At 36.3% G+C, this 15,593-nt stretch overlaps 2 protein-coding genes across 3 annotated transcripts in view; both read left to right on the top strand.

Moving 5' to 3' along the window:
* Nucleotides 1-485: 485 nt before the first annotated feature.
* On the top strand, nt 486-2,186 carry LOC104820254 (cx9C motif-containing protein 4). Its single transcript, XM_010550638.2, has 2 exons — nt 486-691; nt 1,934-2,186. Exons 1-2 carry the CDS (start codon nt 606-608, stop codon nt 2,037-2,039), a joined length of 192 nt encoding a protein of 63 aa, XP_010548940.1. The 5' UTR covers nt 486-605; the 3' UTR covers nt 2,040-2,186.
* Nucleotides 2,187-3,240: 1,054 nt separating this feature from the next.
* LOC104820242 (DExH-box ATP-dependent RNA helicase DExH7, chloroplastic) overlaps nt 3,241-15,593 on the top strand; it is a 15,250-nt gene continuing 2,897 nt past the window's right edge. The window contains exons 1-28 of one of the 2 annotated variants that reach the window (XM_010550623.1): nt 3,241-3,650; nt 3,825-3,930; nt 4,018-4,208; nt 4,535-4,588; nt 5,430-5,580; nt 5,662-6,068; nt 6,388-6,606; nt 7,082-7,193; nt 7,692-7,880; nt 8,017-8,093; nt 8,297-8,419; nt 8,544-8,630; nt 8,827-8,927; nt 9,494-9,551; nt 10,089-10,154; nt 10,731-10,816; nt 10,904-11,087; nt 11,588-11,734; nt 11,815-11,916; nt 12,003-12,155; nt 12,928-13,032; nt 13,441-13,581; nt 13,659-13,748; nt 13,838-13,894; nt 14,194-14,277; nt 14,543-14,641; nt 14,738-14,875; nt 15,540-15,586. In XM_010550623.1, the coding sequence (XP_010548925.1) occupies nt 3,339-3,650; nt 3,825-3,930; nt 4,018-4,208; nt 4,535-4,588; nt 5,430-5,580; nt 5,662-6,068; nt 6,388-6,606; nt 7,082-7,193; nt 7,692-7,880; nt 8,017-8,093; nt 8,297-8,419; nt 8,544-8,630; nt 8,827-8,927; nt 9,494-9,551; nt 10,089-10,154; nt 10,731-10,816; nt 10,904-11,087; nt 11,588-11,734; nt 11,815-11,916; nt 12,003-12,155; nt 12,928-13,032; nt 13,441-13,581; nt 13,659-13,748; nt 13,838-13,894; nt 14,194-14,277; nt 14,543-14,641; nt 14,738-14,875; nt 15,540-15,586 (3,686 nt within the window). In that variant the 5' untranslated portion in view covers nt 3,241-3,338. The remainder of the gene's footprint in view (nt 3,651-3,824; nt 3,931-4,017; nt 4,209-4,534; nt 4,589-5,429; nt 5,581-5,661; nt 6,069-6,387; nt 6,607-7,081; nt 7,194-7,691; nt 7,881-8,016; nt 8,094-8,296; nt 8,420-8,543; nt 8,631-8,826; nt 8,928-9,493; nt 9,552-10,088; nt 10,155-10,730; nt 10,817-10,903; nt 11,088-11,587; nt 11,735-11,814; nt 11,917-12,002; nt 12,156-12,927; nt 13,033-13,440; nt 13,582-13,658; nt 13,749-13,837; nt 13,895-14,193; nt 14,278-14,542; nt 14,642-14,737; nt 14,876-15,539; nt 15,587-15,593) is intronic. The other variant, XM_019203373.1, reaches the window with a different exon arrangement.

Genomic DNA, 15,593 nt, shown 5'->3' with positions numbered 1-15,593 from the left:
TGGTGGTGCCAATTGGAAGTTTCCTTTTAATTATCATGGATTAAATAATTAAATGATTATATATTGATTAAATTAACCCACATTTGGGAATCATGCATTTATTTATTTTCGTGGCCAAGAAAGAGACACAAAGACAACATTTTTAGTCCAAGCTTTTGTCCTCTATCTCCCTCTCTTTCTATTTTTTAAATAATTTATTTGAGATGTATCCGTATTATATTTTTCTACATAATTAATAATTTTAATTTGTTTGTAATATAATGTATAAAGTATATTTCATACTTTAATATTTAATTTTTTCAATAATCAACAAATCGAATTGTTAATAATTAACATATACTAAAGGAAAAACGTTAATAATGTAATATTGTGACAAATAATACAAAAAGGGTGAAAAATAAAAAGATTTTTAATTAGTATTATGTTATTTATTATTATCTACAAATTATAAATATTAAAATGAATATCGAAATATACAAAGAAAATCAAAATTATAGTTTTGTTGCCGGCATAGATTCCGTCCGTCACAGTCGGTGATCGGGAAACCTTAGAGCTGCAAATTTCGGTACAGAGAGAGAGAGAGAGAGAGAGAGAGAGAGAGGGGAATGGCGCAGCCAAGCAAAGAACCTTGCAAGAAAGAGGCTTGCGATATCCAAGCTTGTCTTTCGAAGAACAATTTTCTTCCTCAAAGGTATTTCTTTTTGTTTTCTCGTTTGATTCTCGTAACCTAGACACTCATGGAGGTAGATTTGATTTTGGGTTAGACAATTTCTTGTCCGGATCGGTTGCGAAATCCATTCCGAGGATGGATTGATTGCTAAATTATCGAGTTTCTCGAAAGAATTACGGATTCATTGGAATTGAGAATCTGTGTTAGGGTTTCGATATATATGGGGATTAGGGTTTGTTTCTGTATCAAAGAGAAGTAAACTTGTTCCATGGTTTGTCATGTGTTTCTAAGCTTTTTGCTCCTTCATTCTGATTCGTACCTGTTCTCTTCTTAGAAACGTTTCAGTGTAATCATGTGAATTTCGGGTAAATATAAAGTGAAGAGGTTATTCTGAAAGATATATGATCATTTTCTTAATGTCTGTGAAATTAGTTTTGGAGTATAAAGGATCAAGATTTGAGATTAGGTACTTTTTAAGTTTGAATGGTAATGTTGGATTGCTACATCTGCTGTCTCCTGTCATTTCTTGTTTTGGTTTCTGGGGTGCGCTTATGATTTCTCGAGTTTCGTCTTCGAAAGAAAGCTCGAGACAAATAACGGTACTCACGGGTTTGCATTGCTTATCAGTTATCACTGTCCTATTAGCTTTCTGTTTTGGGGTTTTATTGTTTCTTACTGAGGTTTTGGTGATGAATTTCCACATGTGAAAGGTGGGTTATGAATGAAATCCTGTGAGGAAACTTTACTGTTAGGATTTTGAACCAGATTAGATAGAGCGGTCGGATGAATTTGATCATCAGCTCTTGTTGAGGTGAGGATGGTATTTGGTCCTTGGAAGCTCTTGTCACTTGTTTGCATGTCTTTTTTTTTTCCATGGTTCTACATCTGCATTCTGCAATATATGTGGGCAATAGATGAAATCTTGCACAAATGCATCTCAGAAAAGCATATACGGTTTCGGGAGAATGTCATGGCCTGCCCTTAGTTCACTCAGTGATCTCGGACTTGTGGACTTCCTTGTGGCCGAGAACTATCGGTTTGAGATCCCTTGTACACTATATTACCCGAGTAATATTGACTGTATTCTCAACTGAACAATTGCGTTTGATGTGCTTCTTTCTGGTGATGGTTCCTCAGCTCAAATAAGATAAATGTTCAATCCCGGCCTTAGATGGATCATCGTCTTCTTTGTGATGTCCTTTTAAGACATCGTCGTTGTGATTTTTTTTTTCTTCTTCTTTCTAAATCGGGTTCCGGGTGCAGGTGCAAGAGAGTGATAGAACTGTTGCAGGCTTGTTGTGAGAGATGCAAATACGAGTCCACACATTGCGGATCTGTTGCTGGGCTTCTCAAGCAAATCAGCAAGTGAGTAGTGAGCAAACCCCATATCCATTATGTTCTCCTCCGACCGGTCATGACTTTAACCAAGAAACAGAAGTTGTAACTCGCAGTAATTGTACTTGGAAGGATTTGATCATATCATAGTTGAAACATGTCTTGATGGGTTCACTCTCTATCTCTTCTTCTGGGTTGAGTTTGCTCTTTTTTTTTTTTTTAACTTGTTTTCTCCTGTTTGATTCATTCGTTTTTCTGGATTTGTTTGTTTATTTACTTAAAATTAATGTATATTTATTTATTTATTTATTGGTTATTTTATTTGTTTATAAATATCTCCTACCTAGGTCACTTTATCAATTTTTGATTTCCCCCCCTCATTTTATCATGACTAATTTATACATATTTTAAAATACTAAACTCTAATCACTAAACCAGTTCTAAAATTTATACCATAGCATAGATCCCAAATATTAAGAATTAATTTCGGAGTTTAGAATATAGAATTTCAAGTTTTATTATTGGTTTAGGGTTTAGAGTGGGGCATAAATTAAGTAGGAGGAAGTTTTAGAAGGGTATATTGTAAAAATGATTGTATATAATTTTAGAGTTGTTCCTATGACCTGTGATATTGAGATAGAAAATTATAATGAATCAAATTGAAAAGAACAGTAATAATAGGGCGAAAACGTAAAAAAACCATAAAGATAGTGAGGTTTTGGTAAAAACCGAAACTCATTGGTAATATGATTATAATCGAAATCAAATATTAAAATTATTTCGTATTTGCCATTTTCGTTATTTAACTCAGTTTCTGACGCTTTACATTGATTCCTATTTGATTTGTAGCTTTTAATTAGATTGATGTGATATTAACTCAGATGATAACCGTTGTATTTATTTATTTATTTTATCTCGGTATATTATCTTATGGTTAAAATAAATAATTCTTTATTGAATTTTATTAGAAACAATTTGTTTATTATTTTAAGTAGAACCTTTAAAGCTTTAATGAGAAGAGAATAATTATATATCCAATAAAATATTTTTTTTTGTATTTAGTGTTTAATAGAAGTATAATTATTTTGATTTTTCGTGATACACAGAAAGTTAAGCTAATAAAATAATATTTTTAATAAGATAAAAAAACAAAAACTCGTAAAATTTCTGGCGAGCCCTATTTTAATCTCTTAAGAATTGTATCATTTTGAATACAAAAACTAAAGACGTTCTGTTCTATAAAGAAATTGCCCCCGAGGAAAATAAAAGCGGCTGTTCGTCGTATTGTTCATCATTCTCGAAGGAAACCGCCGGAGAGAGTTTGATCCAAAAAATGGCTCCGAAGAAGAAACCACTAAAGCAGAGCAAGAAAAGCTCCGGTTCTTCGTCGTCATCTTCGAAACCAAACAAGCAGAACTCTTCTTCTGCTCCTAAGTTGCAGATATCGGCGGAGAACGAGAATCGGTTGCGGCGGCTCTTGCTGAACACCGGCCTCTCTGCTTCCGCCGCTCCGCTGCCTCCGAACCCACTTCAGAGTTCGCTCTCCAGGACCCAGAAGGCGAAGAAACTCACAGATGTGTATGAGAAGCTCTCTTGTGAAGGGTTCTTGGATGATCAGATCGAGCTTGCTCTCTCTTCTCTCCGAGTAATTCGCTTCCTCATATGTTTAATCTGTTAAAATTTCCTTCTTTTGACGTTTTTCGCTCTAATCCTACGGAATGCGAGTTGTTATTAGTGTTGGAAATTCTCATTCCTGTTTAGTTTCGCTTCACCCCTCACTGGGTATATGCCTAATTTGTTAAATCTGTGTTGTTGTAAGGATGGTGCGACGTTTGAAACTGCCCTTGATTGGCTTTGCTTGAATTTGCCGAGTCACGAGTTGCCTCTGAAGTTTTCAACTGGAACTTCCCTGTTTCCGACCGAAGGTATGCATTACATCATGCCCATGAAAACCTTTCATGATGCAATCCTCTGGAGGAAGTATACTACTTGTCTGCCTTTCGGTTTTGCAGGCGGTTCTGTGGGTGTGATATCAATTTCAAGGGAAGATTGGGTTGAGCCGGCAGACTCTTCAGCCCGGTTTGAGCAGGAAAAGCCTGAAGTTTTAGTTCAGGCAAAGGGCAAACGTGATCAAGATACTCTTACTTCTTGCCAATCATCTCAGGCTGATTGGATCCGTCAATATATGGAAAGACAACAAGAGGTACACACATGTACATTCCTGATGCTTCTAAACAGTTTCAAACCTGTTATTGTCTTCAGGATGAAGAAATTGCCACAAGCTTCAATATACGAAAGTTCTGGCACAAAAAATATGAAACAAGTTATAGGACCATAAGTAGAATCTTGTAGGCAATGTTTTGAAATTCTAGTTTTGTGCTCTCATTTTCTCCTGCATAGACAGTATTACGACCTTTCCTAATCTTGGTTTGTTTGGCCTTTTATATTAAAATAACTTCAAGGCACAATATGATGTGAAACATACCTAGTTCTTTTGCTAATCAAATGCTCCTCATTTGATGTGCACAGGAGGAATTGGAATCGTGGGAAGATGAGGCAGACGATATTGGCTTCGGCAAGGAGGTAAGCAAACTTTTAACCTAGGCCCTTTGAAGAATTCCTTTTATCCATCTCAGTAAGGCAAGTTGTGAGATCTTGTATTCTTGATCCTTTATCCTCTCAGGCATGGATTTAATGAGTCTTTGCACTTTCCTGTTCATGTCAAGTTTATGGATCTCACTAAAACATACTTTTTCCCATGTGATTTTGCTTTTTGTAATTGGAGGTTTTTGTCTTTAACAAAAGTTGAAGGAGTAATATGTGGAAGACCTTGATTTTAGATAATGAATGGATGTTTTTCTGAGAAATGTTGCAACGTGGGTTAAGTCATTACTGGGTCAGCGACATTCATTTATTTTATTCTTTCTGTTTTCTTGGATGAATTGCATTTTGTTTCCATTTGTTCTAGTGCAATCCTTTTTTGTTTATAATTTTTTCACATTAATCTTGAAACAAATGTGTGAGCTATTGTGTAAGATGCATTCAGGTCAAGTCTTTTAGGTAAGTTGCAGCAGAATTACTGGTCTTTTGATGTCTGGTTGAAACACAACGCATCTGTGTGATTTTTAGGACATTGATGATAAATATCTTACAACTGTGAAGTGATTAAATGGAAGTCTTTTGGTATAGTCGTCCTTTAATTTTTCTTTCCGATGCCTCCGCTGTGATTAATGTTTAAATGTGAATGTAACGGTGATCTACAACCAGAATGCTCTAGATTTCACAATTTAGAATATCAAAATACAAACTTTAGTGGATTGCTGCAACAAATTGGTGGTAACCACTTTGGGTCTCCATCTGCTGGGCCAAATTTGTTTTATTTTATTTTTTTCTCGAGTTATCCTGTGCTTGCTTACAATACTAGGTGTCTGGCCCAAGGCATTTCGATGTTATTGTCAAAGACTATTGTGCGGCAAGGTTGGATGCTATGAAAGCAAAGGAAAAAGGTGATAAAAAAGGGCAGCAGCGAGCAGGCCAAGCCATATCTGTGCTCAAGCAAGAGATATCTGCTCTAGGTTACTTTGATCTTTTCAGTGATCAATCTGTAAATCGGTTAAGGTGCAATATGTCACGATTTATCTGTGTTTATTCTCCAGGGCTTCCAGAAGGAATGTTGGAATCAGAATTTCAGCGTGAACAAGCATTAAACAGCACTATTGAAGAAGGATTTACTGTTTCCATGCCTGATAACATTGATGGGTCAGTAAGTGCTGATGTTACTCCGTTTCAGCCATCAGATGACCCGACCATGGATGAAACATCTGTTGGAAGTGGTAGATCTGAGGAGGTTCAACCCAAAGCTCTCCCTTCAAGTTCCTCTGGACAAGAACTGGTTGCCTCAGATGGTTCTACAGAGGATGTGGAGCTTGGTGATATGTTCTCGGAAGATGTTCCTCCTGCCGAAGCTTCTCCCCATGAAATCCTAGAATTGCAAAAGAAGGAAATGATGAGAGAACTATGCAGCGAGAAAAATCTGGTGAAACTAGAGGGCATTTGGAAGAAGGTATTTCTTCATCTAATTATGTCATTAGAGAAACGGGATTCAAGTTTCAAATCAATATTTCAAGTAATAGATATTTGACACTTTCAGTGCCCAATAGGCTTGCCTCTCCATATGTCATTTTACATATCCAGATTTTAGTTTTAAGGAACTGGATCGTGTAGTTGAGCTGTAACAGTGCTAGATAGATAATGAATTCCGTTTTCTATCTAGAGTTTGCAAGTATAGTGCTTGCTTATATTCTTGGTGCTCTAGTAAAAACTTGCGGACTTGGTGGCTTTGGTTTATCCAATCATCTTTTAACATAGTAAAAGTTTGACAGGGTGAATCACGGAGGATCCCTAAGGCTTTCCTCCATCAATTGTGTCAAAGGTCAGGGTGGGAAGCGCCAAAGTTCAACAAAGTAGTTGAAGAAGGAAGGAGTTTTTCATATATTGCAAGTATTCTGCGTAAAGCCACTGGACGGGGTAAAAGCAGACAAGCTGGGGGACTGGTCAGCCTTCGACTTCCTGGAAAGGATGAAATATTTGAGTCCACTGAGGTGCTCTTATATCCTTATGCTAACATTTCATATCCTTGTCTTTAAGATGCTGAACAAGAGTGCTCGCCTCTTTATCTTCTCTCAAGAAAAATATGTCAGGTTCAAATTTCTTTAATGTGATTTTAAGGCACAATGATCGTTCAGAAAAAGTTATGAAGTACACTATAATTGGATTATTTAGTGCTTTAGACCAATCATGTTTCAGTATCGGTGGAAGTAGGGTCCTTGAATTTGTATCTAGTAGATCTGTTATTCACCCCTTGAAAACTCGACGTCTCAAACATTTGCACACTTGGAGGAACGGGTAAGAAGTTTACCCACATGACCTTGAACTTCTAAATTTGTTGGTCAGCGTTTGGAGCTACGCATCGACTCTCGATTCCAAAATGATTAAGAAATTGAATAATAGTTAATATGTTTGTTATCTGTGAGCTGTTTATGATTTTGCTAACTATGTGAACTAATTTTGTGGCAGGATGCACAAAACAAAGTTGCGGCATTTGCTCTTTATAAACTATTTTCTGATTTACCTGTTCACTTTGCAATTACGGAGCCTTATGCATCTCTTATTTTGACGTGGAAACAAGGTAATTTAAAGGGTCTTGTTTGGTAACCATTTCTTTTTCTCGTGTCCAATAAACAACCTAGTGAGGTGTCTGATAATGTTCCTGTAAATTTAGGCCCTTGGCCCAGTCGATTTCATTTTATGTTAATCTTCCCATATTTTCTTCAAAATGATAATTTCTTCTCTAGCACAGACATGTGAAAGTATCTTTTGATCCGTGATTAAGGTAGGGATAAATGGAAATTCAACTGTAAATATAATTTGCCAGAGAGTTCCTTTTATCCCTAAAAAACTGTTTGTTCTAAATACTTGCCCTGAAGAAAAGAAAGAAGATAAATATTAAACCTTTACTGAATTTAACTTGCAACATGAACGGAATGGAGAGTATATTCTTTTGCTATAGGTTTTGGCATATCTCTGATGTCTCCAGTCTAATGAATATCAAATTACGTTTGGCGTGGCAATATCTTTATTGATCACACTTGCTTTTTGCTATTGCTAAATTCTTTTGCTTTGGCAGAGGAATTGTTGGGTAACGTACAGAGAGAAGAAGATCGAAGAGCTGATTTTGTTGATAGGTTGCTTAAGACGGACAGTTCTAGTTTGGGTGCTTCTCCCGAGATTATCAATGACGCGCATCAAGTTTTGGACCTTAATGTCGGAGAGAATGATCGCTTGGGTGTTCTCATTTCTGACCAAAAAGCTAAAAGTATGATCTTGTATTTGGTTTGTCTTAAATCCTCATTGGTTCCGATAGTTGGTCTAAATAGATAGCCTTGAATATTACTGCCTAAATCATTACCAGGAAAGCCGAAAGCATGATTATTTTATTCTCTGAGTTGCAGGACACTCTACCATAGAGGCTGAAAGTTTCTCCCTGAGACAAAAGCAACAAAACAAAATGAAAATTCCGAAGTACCAGGTAGTATATTTCTCAATTAAGTATAACAGTACTGTTGGGTCTAGCAGTGGCTAAAATTACTTTTATGCGTATAATCCTACCCATAGGCTTTTCGAAGCCTTTAAGCCATTCCTGTAAGAAATATAGCACTTCGTTACGAGAAAACAGAATATTAGTTTTAGTGGACTGCGACTTACATGACTTAATCTGTACTTATGTCATAGAATATGTTGAAAACTAGAGCTGCGCTTCCTATAACTGAAGTGAAGAATGACATATTGCGGCATCTGAAGGAAAAAGATGTCCTGGTGGTATGTGGAGAAACAGGTTCTGGAAAGACTACACAGGTTTGTTCTGGCCAATTGCTCCCTGTTACTTTCTGGTGATATTATCATTCTTGGCTTGCTCTTGTTACTGAGTTTTCCTTCAAGATTCAGCTTTATGCCAGTCCTAATTGTGACATTGTTTTAGGTACCTCAATTTATATTGGATGATTTGATTGAATCGGGTCATGGTGGATATTGTAATATCATATGCACACAACCTCGGAGAATAGCTGTGAGTATCTTGGTCTAAAGATGCCATGTTTCCGTTTGGGATTTTACTTATTTGGTTTGGATTCACTGTAATACTTTAATTCTTGTTGGTTCTTTTGTTTTTGCCATCTTCAAGTATTTTAAATTATAAAATGGAGCCTAGCACTGCAGGTTTCTTTCTACTTTGTTTTTATTAGTAACTGTGGAATATGGTCTAGGCTATCTCTGTTGCTCAAAGAGTTGCTGATGAGCGTTGTGAATCCTCTCCAGGCTCAGATGATTCCTTGGTTGGTTATCAAGTTCGTCTCGAAAGTGCAAGGTTCTGTCTCCTTTTTTTTCCCTTCTTTTATGAACTGTTGCTTATAAAATGTCATCGGGTGGTATATTATTTCTCAGATGCATTCACTGTTTCAAAGGACTTGCTTTATACTTTCAGAATTGCTTGCTTTTATGCCGGTCGTTGCCTGAAAAATTGCTTGGTCTTCAAAGTAGAGCATGATTGAATGGTTGAATTATGAACAAGGGCATACAAATCTCAAAAGCAAGAAAATTCTAACTTCTAAAGCCTTTGGGGCCGCGATGATGCATGAGTAGATTTTGTCTTTGTGCAAAAAAGTATGTTTGGATACTCAAAATCGTTCTTGCTTTTTCTGCAGCACCTGTTGGTGATGAATCTGACTTATTATCACACCAGCATTAGTTGCATTCATTTTCCTCATCTGGTGGTTGTAACATATGCATTTTTTACTCTGCGATAAGATTATTATCATATAATATTCTAGGTTTTCGTTGTGGTTTTCCCATTGAACAGTGTTCCTGAAAGGTGGACAATATTTTGAAATTCTTCTTTGAGGTTTATTCGGATTTGCTTGCATATTTGTTCAGGAATGACAAAACAAGGCTGCTCTTTTGTACGACTGGCATTCTACTGAGGAAACTTGCAGTATGTCTCCTACTTCTTTAGTATGCTCTGGTGCAAGTTATGAATACTTTCGCGTGTGATTGTTGTAAGCTGAAATACTGAGAAAGAGTAGCATTATTGTTACACACATATTCTGGTGATATACATAATCAGAATTTTTATAATCAGAGAAATTATGGGCTGTATAAAACAAGCTCCTATGGCAGGGCAGAAAAAGTAGTACATAAATCGCAGTTTGGTATTAAAGTCCATATTTAAGGTCCAGAATAGGAGATTCTTGTCTGGTATCATCTTAGGATGACAAAATGCTTTTAGCCACGTCACATGAATTGGGTTCCAATTAGTAGTCTTAGAGACTATTTTCTGCCAAAGGTGCTCTGAAGAAAAGTAATGTCTAGTTTTGGGGGACTCATGATGCAGTTTTATGTTCCATACCAGTAATGCTGTGGATATTAGATTCTTAGAATAAGTTTTTTTTTTCTTGTTGCATACGTACTGCCAAAGTTGCTAATGCTTTTTATTCGTCTCCTCCTCCTGTGTTTGTGTGTGTTTGTCCAGGGGGATAAATCCTTGAAAGGGGTTACACATATCATAGTTGATGAAGTGCATGAGCGGTCTCTTTTGGTGAGTTCTTGTAAAAGATCCATAACTTCCTTGATGATAAATTTTCTCTCCTTGGCAGTTATCCATATTTTTGGCATAAATGTTGAGCAGAATTGACATACTATGTTACAAGTGATGCTTGAGGCTCTATACAAGATAATCTAGTCGCTCAAAAATGTAAAATAGCTTTTTGAAAAGGGAAACTAGGAATTGGGGCAGTACATTTGTGGTATGCATTTATAGTAGACATTCTGCTAATGGCCAATCAAATCAAATCACGTTGTATAGTTCAACTAATTGTTTACAACGTTAAAGTCCAAAAGTTTCCCATCTTCGACTTCCCATAAAAAGGAATAGTGAAAATCGTTTTAAGTTCTTTTTCATCTGGGTTTCTTTTGTCACTAATCATTGTATCCAGTCATCTTGACCATGTAATGTAAGCGTACCTATTGCCATCTGTCTTTTTTATAAAGTCTGTTGGATCTAAGTTTCACATATCAATATTTTTTTCATTCAAATGTTGGTATGGCTGGGAATGACCTTAATGTTTTCTTAAAGATCAGTTGAGAGTTAACTGTGTTCTTATTACCATTTCAGGGTGACTTTCTTCTCATTATTTTGAAGAACCTAATTGAGAAGCAATCCTGTGATGATGCCACACCTAAGTTGAAAGTTATCCTCATGTATGTTTCTATCCTTTCGGTCTCAAATTGCAGGTTGTAAAAATATACAGACAATGTAGTAATGTACTAATTTATGCTTTCCTTCAGGTCGGCTACTGTTGATGCAGAGCAGTTTTCAAGATATTTTGGGCATTGTCCTGTAGTTACTGCACAAGGACGAACTCATCCAGTTACTACTCAATTTCTGGAAGACATTTATGAGCTTACAAGTTATCATCTTGCTCCAGATTCTCCTGCTGCTCTAAGATCTGACAGTTCAATAAAAGACCAGGTATTTAGCATACTTGTTTTACACAAATTATCCTTTGTATTTCTGCGATCCCCTTTTCCCTTTTAACCAGCATGTCTTATGTATTTCTGCCTTTTCTACTGTTTGCTTTCTTTATGGTGTCTAAATGCCAGTTTAACCCCCACCCCCACTTTGGTATAGAGAGATTATTCCAAACTCAAGATATTTGCATGCACTCCTTAATTTATATATCCTCTTCTAATTCTGTGTTCGTGGGTTTCTTCATGAAAATCCTTCCATTTTACTGCAACGAGTGTTGCTCATTATGTCAATAGTTTTTCCAGAACTCCACGCATCCACAATCCATGATTGCAACAATTGGGATAAATGACATGCGTCGAACAGCCTTTATCCGGGGTTTTAATTTTATTTGTATTATATTGTTTAAAATATTGGATGATAGTCCCGATGTACAGAACCTTCAAGTTAAAACATATTTTTGGAGTATTACGGAGTTAATTTATGAATCTTCATGGCTGCAGCTTGGTCCTGTAAACGACCGTAGGGGAAAAAAGAATCTTGTCTTGGCTGGCTGGGGCGACGATTATCTGCTCTCTGAAGGCCCTTCTAACCCATTTTATGATCCCAGTAATTACAGCTCATACTGTGATCAGACACAGAAAAATTTGGTACTTTTCTTTTTCAGATTGAGCTTGTCATCCTCTTATTCACTGAAGGTTATCCTGACAACTTGTGATTGTTTTGGCAGAAAAGATTAAATGAGGATATTACTGATTATGAGCTTCTTGAAGAGTTGATATGCCACATTGATGACACTTGTGACGAGGGAGCTATTCTTGTATTTTTGCCTGTAAGCTGATGATGAGAACTTCTATTTCAATCGAGACCCATCATCTTTTCTGTTGCTTCGGCTTGACATGTGTTTGGTTATTACAGGGAGTGTCTGAAATTTACACGTTACTTGATAGGTTGGCTGCCTCGTATCGATTTGGTGGGCCTTCTGCCGATTGGCTTCTTCCTCTACATTCTTCTATTGCATCTGCAGAACAAAAAAAGGTGTTTCTGCGTCCCCCTGAAAACATACGGAAGGTAAATTTCCTTTACGATCTTCATACTATTTACTAAGTAACACTACCACTATGTGTTACTTTAGATGGCTAATTTCTTTAAGGACAGTCCTTTGTGATATTCCATTATCGTTATGGAAAAAGTCTGTCGCATGTCACATTTGTCCTTTTCTCTTCCTCCAGCATTGCTAGTCTTTCAATTGAAGAGAACAACTTTTTCTCCCCGTTCCCCCACATATACGGAATTTTGGAATATCTTAAGATGCATTTGGATTTTGTCTAGCAAAAAATGTTTAAAGTGGTTGGGGGCTCTAAGCTAGCTAGCCAGAACTTAGTGTTAAATTCTACGAATTTAGATTGATTTCTACCTTTTTATGATTTCTTAATGGATTTTGCTTATCAGAGTTTCTTTTTCCTCTGTTGCAGCTTACATAGAGTTTATATTTCATTTCGTAGATGCTTTGTGATTTTCACTATATAAAATATTATAATTTTTTTTTTATAAAAGTATAGCGTCTTTTTGTCAACACTACTTTTCCTTCTTTACCGCCACTAAATTCTCAAGATATCTTTAGCTGAGTGATGGCAATTTTTGTGTTTCGGAAGTCAGCTAAAGATACCAGCCAGTTGAAAATGAGATGAAATTGATGCGAGTGCCAAATCTCTTTTGGTAAATGTGTGTTTGTTTCTCGATACCAGAAACCATTTTGGTATAAACCCTTCTTGATTGTGTGTGAACTGCTGCCAGACTGGTCTGATTAACATTTAGCTTTTGTGTCCTTTTTAATGTTCAGGTTATTGTAGCTACCAATATTGCGGAGACCAGTATAACAATAGACGATGTTGTGTATGTGATTGACTCTGGAAAACACAAGGAAAATCGTTATAATCCACAAAAGGTACTCTTAAGTGTCAGTTCATCAGTTGTATTTTTCCTCTTTGATGCTTGGTGAACAAAGTCGGCATTAATTAGAAGATACTTCTTTCCTTGTTTCCCCTTGTAAATTCAATAACTAGAGAGTGAAAAGAATAATCCTAAATGATGCACATGTTGTAGTGATAGTTGCTCATTCGCTTCCAGATGAAATGTTGATTTGTCATTTAATTAGTTTCTGGTGGTTTCCTTACTTTGTTTTTGGTTATCTATGCAACAAACTGAACTTTTCCAGGTCTTATATATTGGTTTTATTAATTTCAAAATATAGTTCTCGAGACAGTAAATATACCTTTCTGTGGGTTTCACTGATGATTATTTTTTACTAGGTTTCTGTAATGTTATTTTTCTGTGTCAATTATTTTAATTTTAGAAATTGTCAAGCATGGTGGAAGATTGGATCTCTCAAGCAAATGCAAGACAAAGAAGAGGAAGAGCTGGACGTGTTAAACCTGGAATTTGCTTTTCCTTGTACACTCGTCATAGGTTCGAGAAGCTTATGCGTCCGTATCAGGTGCTTTTCTTTCAGGTGCTTTTTTGTATACTTTTGTTGGTTTGCCTCTAAAATTACTTGCTCATCTTCATCGCAAGGTTCCTGAGATGATGCGGATGCCTCTGGTAGAGTTATGTTTACAAATCAAGTTGCTTGGTCTGGGCTACATAAAGCCTTTTCTGTCCAAGGCAAGTGACATCATTGTTCGTGACGCTTTAGATATCACATTTGCTTTCACTGTCATCTAACTTCTTTTTTTTTTCCTTCCTGTCTTTAGGCTTTGGAACCTCCAAGTGAAGGAGCTATAGCCTCTGCGATTTCATTGTTACATGAGGTAGTGTGCGACTAGAGAATGTCTTTGTCTGATCTAAAGGATGCGTAGTTCCTTGGGTCTGTCAATTTGCTTACATCAAAAACTTTATGCAACTTGCACCTGGGCATTATTGCTGATGAGCATGCTGCTATCCTCTAGCGTGGCAGATTGATTGGCTTTTTCTACTTCGTATTATTCCATGGTCATTTAAGTTTTTAACAAGGGTTTAGGGTGTATTGGTTCCATAAAAGTCATTTCTGGATAGATTTTAAAGTCCGTGGTGCTTTAAACCTGTCTTTGATGAATCTTCTCTTTATTAGGTTGGTGCCATTGAAGGGGATGAAGAGTTAACACCACTCGGGCATCATTTGGCAAAACTTCCTGTTGATTTGTTGATTGGGAAGGTTTGTCTCTGTTACTCAAATTTATGGTTCAAGACCTCTATCATTGTCTTATTTATGTGTCTTTTTTTCCTTTCCTTGCAACATCTAGTAACAATGCTATCATGCATCCCATTTACTGATATTAACAAAAGCCGCCTCTTTTAGATTTCAAAGTTATCCATATTGTTGATTGATAATCAATGTGTAAATACACCTTAGTAGATACTTTCCCTGACTACAGTGCCACCCGGTGCACAATCATGACTATATTCTTGAGTAAATGCAGATGCTGCTGTACGGTGGAATATTTGGTTGCCTATCACCAATTCTCTCAATTGCTGGGTTTTTGAGCTATAAATCTCCATTTTTATACCCTAAAGATGAGGTACGTTTCTATGTTAGAGTAATTTTGACTATGTTGCTCAGGGATAATTAATAAACAACTTCTAATCTATGTTTCTTTTTTTTGTTCTTTCTGTAGAAACAACATGTCGATAGGGCCAAACTTGCTCTTTTGACTGATAAGCCTGGTTCAAGTGATTCGAATAACAATGACAAACAATCTGATCACCTGCTGATGATGGTTGCATATGACAAATGGGTGAAGATACTGCACGAGGTATGTGATAAAGGATTTTCTTGTAACAACTATTGAATTGTCGCTTACTTTCTTAAGTTAGTTATGCTTACATGGTTGGCTCTTCTCTTTGAGTGTCCATTCTGTTAGCAGTGAAATTGGACTTAGTCATTTTATGCCGAAATTGATTTCACTATGTACTTGTTGGTGGCATACTAGGAATGTCCTTCAGTTGATCATCATAATATGCAATTCAATTGAATTTCTCAAAATCAATATCGGACTCAGTGGATATCTAAAATGCCCAGGTGATAGATAAATCATACTATCCTTTATTTTCTAACATAAGAAGAAATTAGTTGTTCCTCTTTTGACAAAAATCTTTTCAGTAATTGAATTTTGGAATATATTCCAAAAAATATAAGCAAGAATTATAAACTAGAATTTATGACATTAGTGAATAGAATTTATGATTGAATAAATTCATTCTGACCTGAAACTTCAAAGGCCAAAATCCAGTTCGACTGGATTGGAATGCATGGATACTGTATCAGTTTCTGTAGAAACTCAATGGCATACAGATTACACTAAAAGCTTGAGTTTACCGAGAAGAATTACTGTTTCGATCTACAATTTGGTGGAGCGCTCGTTGGGATCCCTTGCAAATTGACAATGAGATTTTTGATTTTTTCCTTCGTGCCTGCAGCAAGGACCGAAAGCTGCACAGAGATTCTGTGATTCAAATTTTCTAAGCGGTTCA

This window comes from Tarenaya hassleriana, unplaced genomic scaffold, assembly GCF_000463585.1.
Source record: "Tarenaya hassleriana unplaced genomic scaffold, ASM46358v1 Cleome1, whole genome shotgun sequence".
Taxonomy (NCBI): Eukaryota; Viridiplantae; Streptophyta; class Magnoliopsida; order Brassicales; family Cleomaceae; genus Tarenaya; species Tarenaya hassleriana.
The sequence above is the reverse complement of the archived record's forward strand: the minus strand, read 5'-3'. Positions and strand labels throughout refer to the sequence as shown.

Bases quoted from the DNA above. Each gene is read 5' to 3' on its own strand.
- LOC104820254 (XM_010550638.2), top strand. From the start codon at position 606: ATGGCGCAGCCAAGCAAAGAACCTTGCAAGAAAGAGGCTTGCGATATC. The intron at 692-1,933 runs GTATTTCTTTTT...TTCCGGGTGCAG, and splicing joins AACAATTTTCTTCCTCAAAG to GTGCAAGAGAGTGATAGAAC.